The sequence below is a fragment of the Gracilinanus agilis genome, chromosome 3, assembly GCF_016433145.1.
Source record: "Gracilinanus agilis isolate LMUSP501 chromosome 3, AgileGrace, whole genome shotgun sequence".
Lineage (NCBI taxonomy): Eukaryota > Metazoa > Chordata > Mammalia > Didelphimorphia > Didelphidae > Gracilinanus > Gracilinanus agilis.
In genome coordinates this window covers 600,802,560-600,817,004 of record NC_058132.1, presented here as the reverse complement: position 1 = coordinate 600,817,004, position 14,445 = coordinate 600,802,560, and the positions used below count along the sequence as shown (strand labels likewise).

The 14,445-nt window shown below is 36.1% G+C and overlaps 1 protein-coding gene across 1 annotated transcript in view; it reads left to right on the top strand.

Moving 5' to 3' along the window:
• The window catches only part of NDUFS1 (NADH:ubiquinone oxidoreductase core subunit S1), a 32,748-nt gene extending 19,308 nt beyond the window's left edge, over nt 1-13,440 (top strand). The window contains exons 10-19 of the mRNA XM_044670681.1: nt 31-145; nt 644-789; nt 1,380-1,508; nt 2,092-2,221; nt 2,594-2,754; nt 6,073-6,227; nt 9,916-10,091; nt 11,463-11,597; nt 11,699-11,771; nt 13,006-13,440. Coding sequence (XP_044526616.1) covers nt 31-145; nt 644-789; nt 1,380-1,508; nt 2,092-2,221; nt 2,594-2,754; nt 6,073-6,227; nt 9,916-10,091; nt 11,463-11,597; nt 11,699-11,771; nt 13,006-13,097 — 1,312 coding nt within the window. The 3' untranslated portion in view covers nt 13,098-13,440. The remainder of the gene's footprint in view (nt 1-30; nt 146-643; nt 790-1,379; nt 1,509-2,091; nt 2,222-2,593; nt 2,755-6,072; nt 6,228-9,915; nt 10,092-11,462; nt 11,598-11,698; nt 11,772-13,005) is intronic.
• Nucleotides 13,441-14,445: the final 1,005 nt, after the last annotated feature.

The following is a 14,445-nucleotide window of genomic DNA, read 5'->3' as shown; positions in this document are numbered from 1 at the left end:
TCTACTAATAATTTCATTTCTGTTGTCCAGGTTTTCCTATGATGGATTAAAACGGCAACGACTTACTGAGCCAATGGTCAGAAATGAAAAAGGGCTTTTAACTTACACTTCATGGGAGGATGCACTCTCTAGAGTAGCTGCAAAGGTATGGGACTTAAAATAAAGAACTCTGCTAACTATAATTTTTCTAAAAGGACCCACAGCAGGATCAAGAGCAGTTATTATCATTCTCTGGTTCCCAGCTTCTCCCAGCATTATGTTTCTGATAGACAAGGTTATAGCATTTAAATGGAACTATCATATGTTTTGAACCTCTAAAACACTGCTATTGAGGATCGTCTACCCCTCAGTTCAAAACTACCTTCCCTCCCACCATCAAGATAATATTTTCCTTGGTCCTGGCATCACCTATTTCTGATTTTTTGTTCAACATTTTAGATATGTTTAAAGTTTGTGCAATTCTGCAGAGTAGAAGTTTAGGCTCCCTGCCATGCTATGCATTGAGTTTATAATTTATTAGACCTTAAAAGTGTAAGTTTGGCCTGCTTTTTTCCCAAATTCTTGAATGATGGCTAGGTTCTTTGTTTTTATGTAGCCTTTTATAGTAGACAGATTCACAGATAGTATTCTTTTCTATTTCTAGTTACAAAGAGTTCAGGGCAAGAATGTAGCAGCAATTGCAGGAGGTTTGGTGGATGCAGAAGCCCTCATCTCTATCAAAGACTTACTTAATAGGGTAGACTCTGATTTCTTGTGTACTGAAGAAGTCTTCCCCACTGCAGGAGCTGGGTGAGTTCAATTATAGACTAGATTTTTTTCAAGTCTCATGTAGGATCTTTGTGGTATTTTAAGTGTGAGAATATGTGCCTATAGCATAATGGGATATCTTCCAAATTATATAAATTTGATAGGCAAAGGAAAATACTCATGATACACATAAAGGGGGCTCAATGGATAAAAAGCCAAGCCTTCAAATGTGGCCTTAGAAACTTCTTAGCTGTGTGATCCTGGGCAAGTCACTTAATCCCCCATTGCCTAGCCCTTACTACTCTTCTGACTTGAAACAATATACAGTATTGACTCTTTAAGATGTAAGGGTTTTAAAAATAAACAAATACACACACATATGGGCTCCTGTACCATGCCATCTTTGACAGAGACCCACGCATGGAATAATAGGAGATTAGATGCTTTAGATGAATGCTGAACTTGATCTAGACTAATGTAATTTGTGGAGTCTTTCATATTTTCCTTGCAGGCAATGCTACTGATTAGATGGTGCACTTTTAAAAATTCATTGTTTTAATCGCTCAGAAATTAGCTTCACCTCGTCTTACCACTCCAGTCTTCATAACATTATGTGTGTATTGTGTTTCTAGCACAGATATACGCTCTAGTTACCTACTTAATTCAACAATTGCTGGTGTAGAGGAGGCAGATGTTGTCCTTTTGATTGGTACAAATCCACGTTTTGAGGCACCCCTATTTAATGCTAGACTTCGGAAGAGGTTGGTATTTCAAGAGATATAATATGTTTTTATAAGATAATTGTTTATATTTCTACACAGACCTTTTTTGAGATTTACTTAAAATAATATAGTGGCATGTTCCTAATGTTTAAAAAAATGCGATATGACAAAGTAAAATAAAGGATAAAACAAACTACAAGTTTAGATTTGTAAAGATAAGCATAACCTGGATAGCTTTTCTACCATTTCTCATATAACTTGGAAACTTTTCACTTGGAAAGAGCAGCAGCTTCTTATAAGAGTTATAAACTTCTTAGAAGTTTATAACTAGTACTAGATCATCTGTATGAATAGTGAAAGAGGGGTAGGAGGGTGTGGACAGGGACAGTTATAATGTATGCAGACTTTTTTCACTTATGCTCTAGTTTTCTCTTGATAGTAGTAGTTATGCCTCCATTTGATTGATTTGTTAAATAGTACGACTTTAATTGCCAATTCAGGTGTTTTGTTTTTTAAACCTGTAGCATTTTCTGTCCATTGATTGGACTATCAGTAATAAAAAAGCTTAACTACTTACCTCAAAATTGAGACTTTGTTTGACTTTTTGTCTTTATTATTCCAGCTGGCTTCATAATGACTTACAGGTGGCCCTTATAGGCACAAAAGTTGATCTGACATACAGTTATGACCATCTGGGTGATTCTCCAAACACCCTTCAAGACCTTGTTTCAGGAAACCATCCATTCATCCAGGTTCTCTTATAGTAATACATTTATTCAGACTTTACACAATACCTTAGCACAACGCAGCCATAAAGTCATAAGATCATAAACTAAGGCATCTCTGTAGTATTACATTTGCCACTAAATAGAAGTATGTTTTGAGTTATACCTAAGCTTTAAAGGAAATGCAAATTTTGGTTCTTTTTCTATAGCAGATTTCTTAATGATTATGTCCTTGGGGGTGGGATGTGGGGAGAGAGACAGAGAAAGGGATAGGAAGAAGGAGGGAGAGAGGGAGAAAGAGAGGGAGAGGGAGAAGGAGAAGGAGAGAGGAGGGAGAGGAAGAAGAAGAAGAGAGAGTATTGTGTGAATCACTATTTTTATGATGTTTCTTTTGTACAGGTTTTGAAAGAGGCTAAAAAACCAATCATAGTTTTAGGCAGCTCAGCACTCCAGCGAAATGATGGAGCTGCAATTTTTGCAGCTGTTTCTATCCTTGCACAGAAGATCAGTTTAAAGAGAAACGTTGGTGATGATTGGAAAATTATGAATATCCTTCATAGGTTTGTTGAAATTTTTTATCATATTCTAATTTCTAAAATCTGGTTTGTGTACTTTGCACAGTATCTAATTCTTGGGGTTAAAGTTAGAAACCCCTTTAAAACAATTTGCATATTAATTCAGTACATTTATGAAACAATAACCATTCCACTGGATGTTTGGGCAGGAAAACCACTTATTTTAAAGAATCTGAAACGATGGTTAGGAAGAAAGTCTTTAACTAAGTTAGCCTGCATATCCTCAGTACAGTCATGCACCTGATATTTCTTGTGTTGATGAAATGGGAAGAATTAAAAACTTGTCTGCAAGAAGGAGGTAAAATAATGAATTAAATTGTGAAATATTTGTGTGCCAATGTAAACATGACAAAATAAGGTATTCATGTGTGCCACTGTAAAGGGAGTTTTTTATTTGCTAGTCTCCATCTTCACCTTGTCAAGCAAGACACCCTATATTGTACTGCCGTATTATCCATCCCTGTCTTCTTCCCTCCTTATCCTGGGAATTAGAGCAGGGAAAGGCAAAACAAATATGTCAAGAGGTATGTGTTGATCTATGTAAGTTTTGGAAAGAGTGGAGCCAGAAAAAAAGGGCACAGATTCTTTGTAATTTGTTTGACTTAACATTAACATTCCTTATTTCTGCTTTTGAAGAAAGGAGAAAGAGAGAAGGGTGGGGTGGGGAGAGAAAGGGGCTGTAGGAATGTGAGGGAGGGAGGCAGACAGGCAGGGAGGCGTTTTACATAGCAACAACATCTATTGAGAGAGAAGAAGAATGATAGTTATAGGTTCAGAGCTATCTTCCCACCTGTTCCCACAAATTATTTTTTAGTCTATAGAAAAGAGCAGCTAGCTTTATAGACAAAGGGTCTTCAGAAATTAAATTTCTATCTTTTGTTTCCTTTTGTTGGGAGCTAGGATATAGCAATTCAGTAGAGAAGACTTCTTATTAATCAAATTATAGTATAGGTGTGCCTGGATTTAAGAAAACTTGGTTAGATCAGAGTTTATACCATACCTAATATAAGAGCTTTTATTTCCCTTCTGGATTTATTGTATATTATTCATGAATCCTTTAACTAAAATATAATAACATCTTAAGTTTCCTTTAACAGAAACTTGCCCATATAATTTAAAAACAATTTGTTTTCAGTAACATCTGTTAAGTAATAAAAAATACATTTCTACATAATAATTCTTGGTACTAAAAAGAGACAACTCACAATAGTTAGTTTTCTATGCTCTAGGTTAGAGGATTGATTTTAACTTACACCACAAATATTTACTAAATACCTTTGTAAAGTACTCCTTTACACTAGGGGCTATGAGGGCAGAAAGAGAAATAAGAAATGTTCTGTAGGAACCTCATCTAATAGAGGGCCTCAGATATGCACAAGGAACTATAGATCATTTCAGGTTTAGTGGGGATTGCTGTTCAATATCATTACTGTTACATGTGCTGTATTAAGAGCTTAATCATTCCTGAATTATACAGGCAGTCAATAAGCATTTACTAAACACTTTATTAGCCAAGCACTGTACTAAACATTGGGGACATAGAAAAAAAATTTAAACAGTTTCTGCCCTCAAGGAGATTATTTTCTAATGGTGGAGACATCGTTATATATAAATTAGAACATACAGAATAAATACAGAATATTTTACCTTAAGATGGGGCCGCACTAGTATTAGGAGACCAAGAAAGATGATCTACTTGGGCTTAGTTTTGAAAGAAGGGAGAGTTTGGATGCATTGAGTGTGAGATGCTTCCTAGACACCTAGTTCAAAAGGTTAGTGATGCTAAACTTCATACCCATAGGAACTGGTGAAATCACCAGATAAGAGGAAGAAAAGAGGTGAGACAGCCCAGAGCAGCCCTGGGGGACACTCAGTTGGTAGAACATAATATGGATGAAGATCTAGTAAAAGAGAACAGTCATGAGATTCATCCACAGGGGAAAGAATGCCAGGAAGAGGTGGTCACTGTTAAATGCTGCATCGAAGTCAAGAAGGTTGAGGATTGAGAAGAGATATTAGATTGGGTAGTCAGAAGCCCTCTGGAGAGAATAGTTTCAATTGAATGATGAGGTTAGAAGCGAGATTGCAAAGGATTTAGAGAGGAGGAAACAGGTGCCAAAGGTTGAATCTTTCAAGGAGTTTGGCACAGAAATGGAGCTTCAACACTTCCCAGCTGTGTGACCCTGGGCAAGTCACTTGACCCCCATTGCCTAGCCCTTACCACTCTTCTGCCTTGGAGCCAATACACAGTATTGACTTCAAGATGGAAGGTAAGGGTTTAAAAAAAAAAAGAAAAGAAAAAGAAATGGAGCTTCAAGTGAGGATGGCAGAGATTTGAATGTGTTGTGGACTTCAGAGAAGGAGCCAATAATGATGCAAAAATATCTTCTTTAGCTGCAGGTTTTTATTTGCATTGCTAATTCTTTCTTTAATCTTTGTGGCCCTGCATGCTATAGCCAATGCATACTTGTGGGTCTTTCTAAGTTTCTTGGTTTCTAAAGGCTAAACCTTTAATTTCAGCACCAAAGAACCACTTCTTTAAAAGAGAATGTGTGGTAGAGATATAATGGGACAGGGAGAGCCTGCTTTGGAGACAGAAAGACTTATACTCTGTCTTGCCTTTGACATTTACTGACTCAATGACCTTGGACAAGTCATCACCAAGGAAATCATAAATCTGGTTTTCCCTTTTTTCCTTTCTCATGTTCCACACCCCACAAAGAAATGTGTGTGGTTGTCTTTTTGGTGGGGGCAGTAGAGATAATATATTGTACCTTTAGTACATGCAGGAGAAGAAAGAAACTAACCTCCAGGGGTCTGAAGACCCAGGCTTTAGTCATGGTTCTGAAGCCAATGGTTTTGGCTCCTGGAAAAGGTTTCTTCATTTCGTGGAGGTTCAATTATTCTGCTGTGAAAAGTAGTTAAACTAGGGCCATCTCTAAGATTTTGTCTCATTTCAGTAGCTTCTATTATAATACATTGAGAATGCACTACTTCTTGCTGTGGTGAATGAGAACCACCCAAAGAGATTGTAGTTAATCTAAAAAGCTCTTTAGTTAGTGTTTTCTGTTGTGTCTTTTGGTAGATCCTGTGCTAGGGAAAATACAGTGGCCTAAGGGCAATAGACCAACTTTTTATAAATAGTAGGATTGCAAAAGACTTGGCAATCCATTCTTTTTCAGTGAGCAAGAAAAAGTAGAAAAGAGCTTTAGAAGTCACATTGGCATCATTGAATAGAAATGAAATTGGGAATTGTCCATAAAACATATCATTTTGATATAAATTTTTATTGTCATACTACAGGGTGGCAAGCCAGGTAGCTGCTTTGGATCTTGGTTTTAAACCTGGAGTAGAGGCAATTCGGAAGAACCCTCCTAAAATGTTGTTTCTTCTGGGAGCAGATGGAGGTTGTGTTACCCGTCAAGAGTTGCCAAAAAATTGCTTCATTGTCTATCAAGGTAACTAGCACTAGTCACATAAGTTGAAACTGAATAGAAATAGAAGGGAACCAATACAATCATTAGGCAGGGTCTGTCTTAAACTTTTAGTTTAACGGGCTTTAAAACTTATTTTGTCAGTATATTTAATGAATTAAATATTTTCCACTTGAGCATTGGGGGAATCTGGTGAGCTTATATAAACCTTAATTTTATGTTTACAGTTAAGAGCTCCAATAAGAGTAATTAATCACTTTGAGTCATCAAGGGAAAATATAATAAAAGTAAAGTTGCTGTGGGCAGATGTTGGAAAAATATATACAGAGTTTTAAGAATAAAGCCTAGACAATATCATTGTAAAAATTGCTGAAAAGAAATGTTAATCTGGCCTGTCTCTTTAAACTATCAGCTTTTAGCTGTCAAACTATTTTAGGTATCTTCTATAAAACATTAACATTATGAATCTTAAAATATTCAATCCATGGGGCAGCTAGATAGTTCAGTGGATAGAGAGGCAGGCTCAGAGGCAGGAGATCCTGGGTTCAAATCTAGCTTCAGACACCTAACTGTATGACCCTGAGCAAATCACTTAATCCCCATTGCCTAGTTCTTATTGTTCTTCTGTCTTAGAACCAATTCTAAGTCATAAGGTAAGGGTTTAAAAAAATTTTTTTTTAGTCCACATAACTAGAATTTCAGCACTGTCTCAAGATATTAATAATTAGCTTTAGACTTTGTACTTCTTAGGCCTTTATTTTTCCCATGCTTTATTTTGTTTTTTTTATTTTACTAGGACTACTCCAGTTCATGTTTTTGTTACACTGCTTTTTTTCCCCATGCATTTTAAAATGAGATATTATTTGAATTATATGGAGATATATTGACTAAACTTAAGTTATAAATATGTTATGTTATACATACTATATATTAAATGTATTCTTTTTAGCCACCATATCCCATAATAATTTATTGTTTCTCTATTTCTTTATATTCTATATTTTTAAAAAAACTTTCTTGTAAATATCCTTTTTTTTCATGAATTGGCTCACTTTTCATGAAATACCTATATTTATAAAGCTTCCAATTCCATTTGTATGATTTCTCAGGGTATTTTAAAAAAATAATTATTAAGATTGTTGAAGGTATTTATCCTTGATTTTTTTAGTAGTCTTCTTAATTCCATAAATCAGTAAACTTTTACTAAGTGTTAGCTATATGATGGTCACTGTGCTAGGGATATAAAGACAAAAATGAAGTAGTCTTTGTCCTCAAAGAACTTACCTTTTGTCAGTAGAGACAATCCTTTATTAAACAAGGACATAAAGAGGTATATACATATGATCAATATGAGCTAGTTTGGGCACTGGCAGCTAGAGGGGATTAGGAGAGGTGTCATGGAAAAGGTAGAACCTGAGCAAAGTTTTGAAGGAAACAAGGGATTCTAGGAAAATCAGTACAGAAGCATGGAAACAGGAGCTAGTGCCATGTGTGAAGAAGAGAAAGGCTAATCTGGCTAGACAGCAGAATGCTAGATGGGGAGTCATTTGTAAAAAGTCAGTTAGACCAAGTTCTCCGGGACTTTCAGTGCCAAACTGAGGAGTATATATATGATCCCACAGGCAATAAACCATTAGTTTATTGAGTCGGAGAATGACATGGTAAGACTTGTTATTTTTTTTTTTTAATATTTTTTAAACCCTTAACTTGTGTGTATTGGCTCCTTGGTGGAAGAGTGGTAAGGATGGGCAGTGGGGGTCAAGTGACTTGCCCAGGGTTACAAAGCCGGGAAGCGTCTGAGGCCGGATTTGAACCTAGGACCTCCCAGTCTCTAGGCCTGACTATCCACTGTGCTACCCAGCTGCCCCCGGTAAGACTTGTTCTTTAGGAAATTCACTTTAGCATCTGTGGTGTTGGGAGAATCATGAGGCAGAAAAAAACATTTATAGTTGTCCCTCATTATATTGTGGTTCACTTATTGTGGCTTCACTGTGTCACAGGTTTTAAAAATATATATATTTAATTCTGTATCGTGGAGTTTTTGCTATATCGCAGGACCAACCACAGTGCTGTGTTCTGTTTCCTGGGTGCTGATTGGCTCAGTGTTTATAAGAGTGTGGGAAAGGTTAACAAGAACATGGAAAAGATTTTTAGGCGAGTGGGAAGGGTTTATAAAGGCTTAAAATATATATAAATAATAAAATAAATATAACACCACTACTTCACAGATTTTTACCTATCATGGGGGGGGTCTCTGGAATGTAACTTGTGATAGGTGAGGGATCACTGTACTTTCACAGTCCAGGCAACAAGTGTTAAAAGCTCGAACTAGGAAGGTAGCCATAGGAGGACAGAGAAGTGAATGGGCATGGGAGATGTCAAGGAAGAATCAGTAAGATCTGGCAACCTATTGGATTGGGTGTATTGAGGAAGAGTGAGGAGTTAAGGGTAATTTAGGTTGCCAAAGTGCCTGGAAGGAAAGTGGTGTCTTTTATCTAACTTGCCCATATTTTGCTGGTCTTTTCCACCTCTTTTTATGCACTAAGCAAGAAGAGAAAGGACCAGCTTATTAATTTCATTCTACTCATTTTCTGGACTTTAATTATATTCAATCTACTTAGCACGTTTGTGTTGTAGCATAGTTCCCTTCAGTAACTTTATAAGACTGTCTTGAACAGGACTTTGTATAGAGGGTATTTTATATATTGATTGGGGGTTAGGCTCTGTCATTTCTAAAGTCCCCTTCAGTTCCTAAGATTCTGTCACCCAGAAGACTTTGAACCAGAGATAGTCTAGACCTGTGTTGCAGATTAACCTATCTTTTACACAGCATACTTTAAGCTATCCCCTATTCCATTTATAATTTTTTTTAAAAAATATAGCACCTTCTGTGTACAGTTTTAAGTAAGATATTATCTAAGTTTGTGGAACTTGCATGTTAGTTGACATGGCAAAAGATATCATGATGCATCAGAGGCCTGCCATCTGTATGGTTTTAAAAAAACTCTTCCTCATTTGCCCCCCACAACATCACAGGCTGAGATATTAGTGCTTTTGTAAGGATGAAGACCTTGAGAACAAGAGAGAGCCTTCCTCTGGGTCACAGAGCTGGTTCAGTTCATTCTCTGGTAACTCCAGACTTGCTGCCTTTAATGTGGTATTGCTCTATAACCACATGTATCTTATCAAACGAAGTAGGACAATATTATTTCTCTACAGATTAAGGTGTGTAAGGCTCCATTCTTTAGCAAGGCAATATAATAGAAAGATTTCAAGTTCAAAGACCTGAGTTCAAATTCAGACTCTCCACTCAGATGACCGTTAATATCTTTAATCTTTCTGGGCTTCTGGTTTCTTTTGAAAAAAACACTGCTTTGAAGTCAGAAATCCTGAATTCAAATCCTATCTCTTATGACTTAACTTCTTTGGGCCTTGGTTTCCTCATTTGGAAAATAAGAGACCAAGTGCCTTCTTAAGTCACATCCAATTCTGCACATCCTCTCTACCTCACAAAAATACCTTTGTACAATTTAAACTAAATCTATAAGTGAGTTTTTTTAACCTGCATGAAGTAGTAATTCTTTTCCTAATCAAAATAAAATTGAGTAGATCATTCCCAAGTTCTGATTTTTTTCTACCTTAGAAATCCTAATACATTGTAACAAAGTTGTTTTTTAAAATTTACTCTCATTTCCTCTTTTTGTTCTGGCAGGACATCATGGTGATGTGGGAGCTCCTATCGCAGATGTTATACTCCCAGGGGCAGCTTACACAGAAAAGTCTGCTACTTACGTCAACACAGAAGGCCGAGCTCAGCAGACTAAGGTAGCCGTGACGCCTCCTGGCATGGCAAGAGAAGACTGGAAAATTATCCGGGCTCTTTCAGAGGTATGGTTTTTAGGACATTTTCAATTAAGACTGCTGACAAGGCTTTGAACATTAACATACATCACATTGGAGTGATTTTCAAAGAAGCTGAACATGAAAGACCAAAATCATTATGAAAGGCTCCTTTCCATAAAAAGTGGTTCTCAGAACCTGAGCATTTAAAATTGGTGTTCTCATCACTGTTTTTTCTTTCCTTTTTGTTAAAGATATACACAGTACTGGTCAGTTTTTCCAAAGGCAACAAAATAATGTCATTAGGTCTCCATTTGCTTTTACTATGAACAGATAGCCATGAATTGTTACATGATTATTATAGGATTTTTATATGTGATTAATCACTAGATTAGCAGATTTTTGTTCATATTTAGCTTTAATTATTCATTTCTTCTTTTTTTTAAAAACCCTTACCTTCCACCTTAGAATCAATACTATATATTGGTTCCAAGGCAGAAGAGTGGTAAGGACTAGGCAATGGGGGTCAAGTGACTTGCCCAGGGTCACACAGCTGGGAAGTGTCTGAGGTCAGATTTGAACCCAGGACCTCTGGTCTCTAGTCCTGGTTCTCAATCCACTGAGCTACTCATTCATTTCTTTTTATATCAGTCATTTTTTAATATGCCTTTCCTATCTGATTTATGAATCTTCTAAAAAAAGATTCCCCTGACCCCTCCCAAAAAGTTATGTAAAATCAGCTAATACATCAACTGTATCTGAAAGTATATACCACATCCCATACCTATTGCCCTCCCTGCTTCTCCAGTTATCACTCATTTGTAAATCAATTAATGTTTTTTTATTCAATTAATTAATTAAGAGTATTTTCCCATGGTTATATGATTCGTGTTCTTTCCCTCCCCTCTTTCCAATCCTCTTTCCCCCTCCTCCCCCAATAGCCAATGAGCAATTCCACTGGGTTTTACATGTGTCTCATCTATGGATTTGACACTCAAGACAAAATAATCATCAGAAATAAAAAGAAGAGTAAAGTGAAAAGAGCTCTGATCCTGGAGTCAAAGGAGTTGGCTTCAAGTCCTTTGTAACTCATCCATTTGGCAACCATATTTTAATGGCCAATCATTGGACTTTTCTGAATTTCTGTTTCCTCATCTGAAGGATGAGCATGATAATTTGGATACCTGTCTCACCTTGTTATTTTGGGGGAAATATTATCACAAATTTGTATTAAAATGCATACAATATCAGCATAGATTATAACTCTGAAAACCTGTTCTAAACTAGTGGTGTGATAGCTAATGGACATAGATAGTAAATTACAGTGGGGTTGTTATTTCATGTTAAATGAAATGAAAAATCATTTCACTTTTTTCAGCACTGTAATAGTATTTTTATCTCTGTCTGGATGATTTCTAGATAGCTGGTATGACCCTTCCTTATGATACCCTGGATCAAGTAAGGAATAGATTGGAAGAAGTGTCCCCTAATCTTGTCCGATATGATGATGTAGAGGGAGCTAATTATTTCCAGGAAGCAAGTGACCTAGCCAAGGTATGAAATGCTTGCCCTAGGTGGCTTCTTTAAAATTGTTCTTCAGTTTGTGTATTAGTACCATATTTTTCTGCTACTCTTTTTCTCATTTCTTTTTGTAGCTGGGGAATGAACAGCTGCTAAGTGACCCTCTTATTCCACCTCAGCTCACAATAAAAGATTTCTATATGACAGGTATGTCCTTGCAGACCCACTTTCATTACCCAAGATCTACCTTTTAATTGGTCAATAGAGCTACTGGCATTTAAACTGATAGCTATTACTTTTAAAGTAGTTCTAGAAAACAAGGGGACGAATACTTGAGTATATCATCATAGTCCCAATAAAATTTATATTGCTATGTAGTATTCATTTCAAATAACAGTGAAGCAATATTTTTAACTTCTTAATTGGTCCTTTCCATCAAAAATAGTGAAATAATTTAAAGTATAAAATTTAAGGCAAATTTGCCAGAGCTTTAAGAGAAAGTGAATTAAGGGCCATTTTGTTTTTTAATAAAATGTTAAGGAATATAAGTTAAAGGCTAACCAGATCATCCCAGGAGCCAAATCACTGTAGTGCCTAATCATTTCATTGTGGTTCTTAAGTGTTTGCTGCAGATTTATCCAAAATTGCGCAAGTGTACTTTGTTCTTCTGGCTTTTGTGTATTTGCATTTTGTTATCATAATAACCTGAAAAAGGGTATCCATGATACTAAACAGTTCTTCTTAGTGTGGACAACAGTAGAGTTACAGGTGTGGGCTATTCAGCTGCCACTAGCTGTTTGTTGGGAGGAGAAGAAGAGTATGGGTGGACAGGGAGGCACTGCTTACTCCCTATTTGATCTAGGAAGTATGTACCCTGGCCAGCTCTACTTAGCTGCTACTGTAAGAATTTCCAGAGGATCTTTCAAGATCCTTTTCTAGACCCTAATTTAGGTCTCTGAGGTTGGGAACCAATGCCCCATGGTAGCATACTATTTTTTTCTTTCTGCCCACCCCTACTTGAAAACTGAAAATTCATCTGCCTCCCATATCCAAACTAAATTTGTCATGCCCTGGTTTTTTTGGCAATGTTTTATTTTTTTCCAACTTAGATGTTATCCCCTCTATTAAGTGAGATAGTAGATGTCTTAAATGTATCGGAGATAAAAATATTGGAGAAGTAGATCAAATATCTATGCCAGAGATAGTAGTAGTGGTTCATTGTGATTGATCATCCACTTGACAGCATATGAAAGTATATATAGAACTCATGGCAGTGCATTTTAATAAGATAGTGTCCATATCTTCAAAATATATTCACTGACATTATAACCTTTTAGTAGTGTACATATTACATTGACTCCACTGTGCCTTTTTCTAAGCCTGACTGACCTTATACCTTTTATTTAAAAAATAACAAAACCTTTTCTCAATATTGTTGCAGATCCCATTAGCAGAGCATCACAGACAATGGCCAAGTGTGTGAAAGCTGTAACTGAGGGTGCTCAGGCAGTAGAGGAGCCATCCATATGCTGAAACATCACTCACAATGAATGGAAACCCAGTTTTGCTGCAGATAGCTAACAAAGACAAAATTATGTTGTGATGATCCCTTAGAGGTTCATCATTCTATAAAAACAGTCTGAATAATGTAATATTTAAGGTTGTATACACCAGTACTTACTTGGAAATTATATTCAACAAAAAGCTTACTGTATCGAGAAACATTTACGCATTTGAAATGTTTGGTTGTGTACAAACGTTAATTACATGGTTTATTAAATATGAATATGGATATTCTTTTGTGTGAGAGCAAAGATTTGATAAGAAGTCTTTGTAAAAGCAAATACAAAAGAAAATCCTGAAAGTTTTTGTTTTATCTTCATGTGTCAATTAAATTGATTATAGGGATAAATGGGGGGCAGGGTTTGGTAGGAAGGAATTCTGTATTTTAGCTGTAAAAATATTTAAATATTCTATAATTTTTAGAAGAATTTTTTCATATATCAGAAGTGTACGCAAGATATGGTCATTTAAGGCTATTGTGATTTGATTCATTCTTCCCAAGAATCTACATTTACAGACTTTGCTGATACCCAAATTATTCTTCTGCATTGGTTCTCTTATTTATCTAGTTGCTGTGCAGTGCTTTGTTTTTCTGTAATAGATTTTTGTGAGTGTGAGGGAAGTAAGGGAAGCTATAAGAGGTAGAGAAACTAGTCAAAATAGAAAAACAGAGGCCCAAAATATGGCTGCAAATTAACTCCAGTTATGATCACATTTTCATTATTAACACAGTTTAAGTTCTGCATCAACTACTCTAGTATTGGACAAGAGCAGTTTTCATAACCTTCCATTGTCACAGCAAAGAAAAAGTAAAAATAAGTTACCACAGTTTATCTGGGAAATAATCATAGCTTCATTTCTGAAATGTCATGAATAGTTAGTGTGTATTTAAGAAAAAAAATTCTTGCATTTGAAAACCTTGTTCCTCTTCACATATAGTAATGAAGTCCATGGCCCTAAATTTTGGAGACCATTGGTTTTCCTGATACCAGAAAGACCCTTAGAATGGTTGTGAATCATTAGTCCTTTAATGGAGAAAAAATATTCTTGTGCAGATGAGGCTCTGCTCATTCTCTAACAAACAGCTACTCTGGATCCACAGATCTCTCACTTCACATTAGGTCTTACTTCAAAATTTACCCAGTACAAACTCATAGTTTCTGTAAATTTAATAAATTAGATTTAAACTTCATTCAAAAATTTTTTCTAAACCTCATTGAAAAATGTAGTGAAGCAAGAGAAGGGTGTTTGTTTTATGAGTACAAAAAGGGGAAGGGCTGCACGTTAACCTGGGATGATGGAAAGGAGAAATGGATGG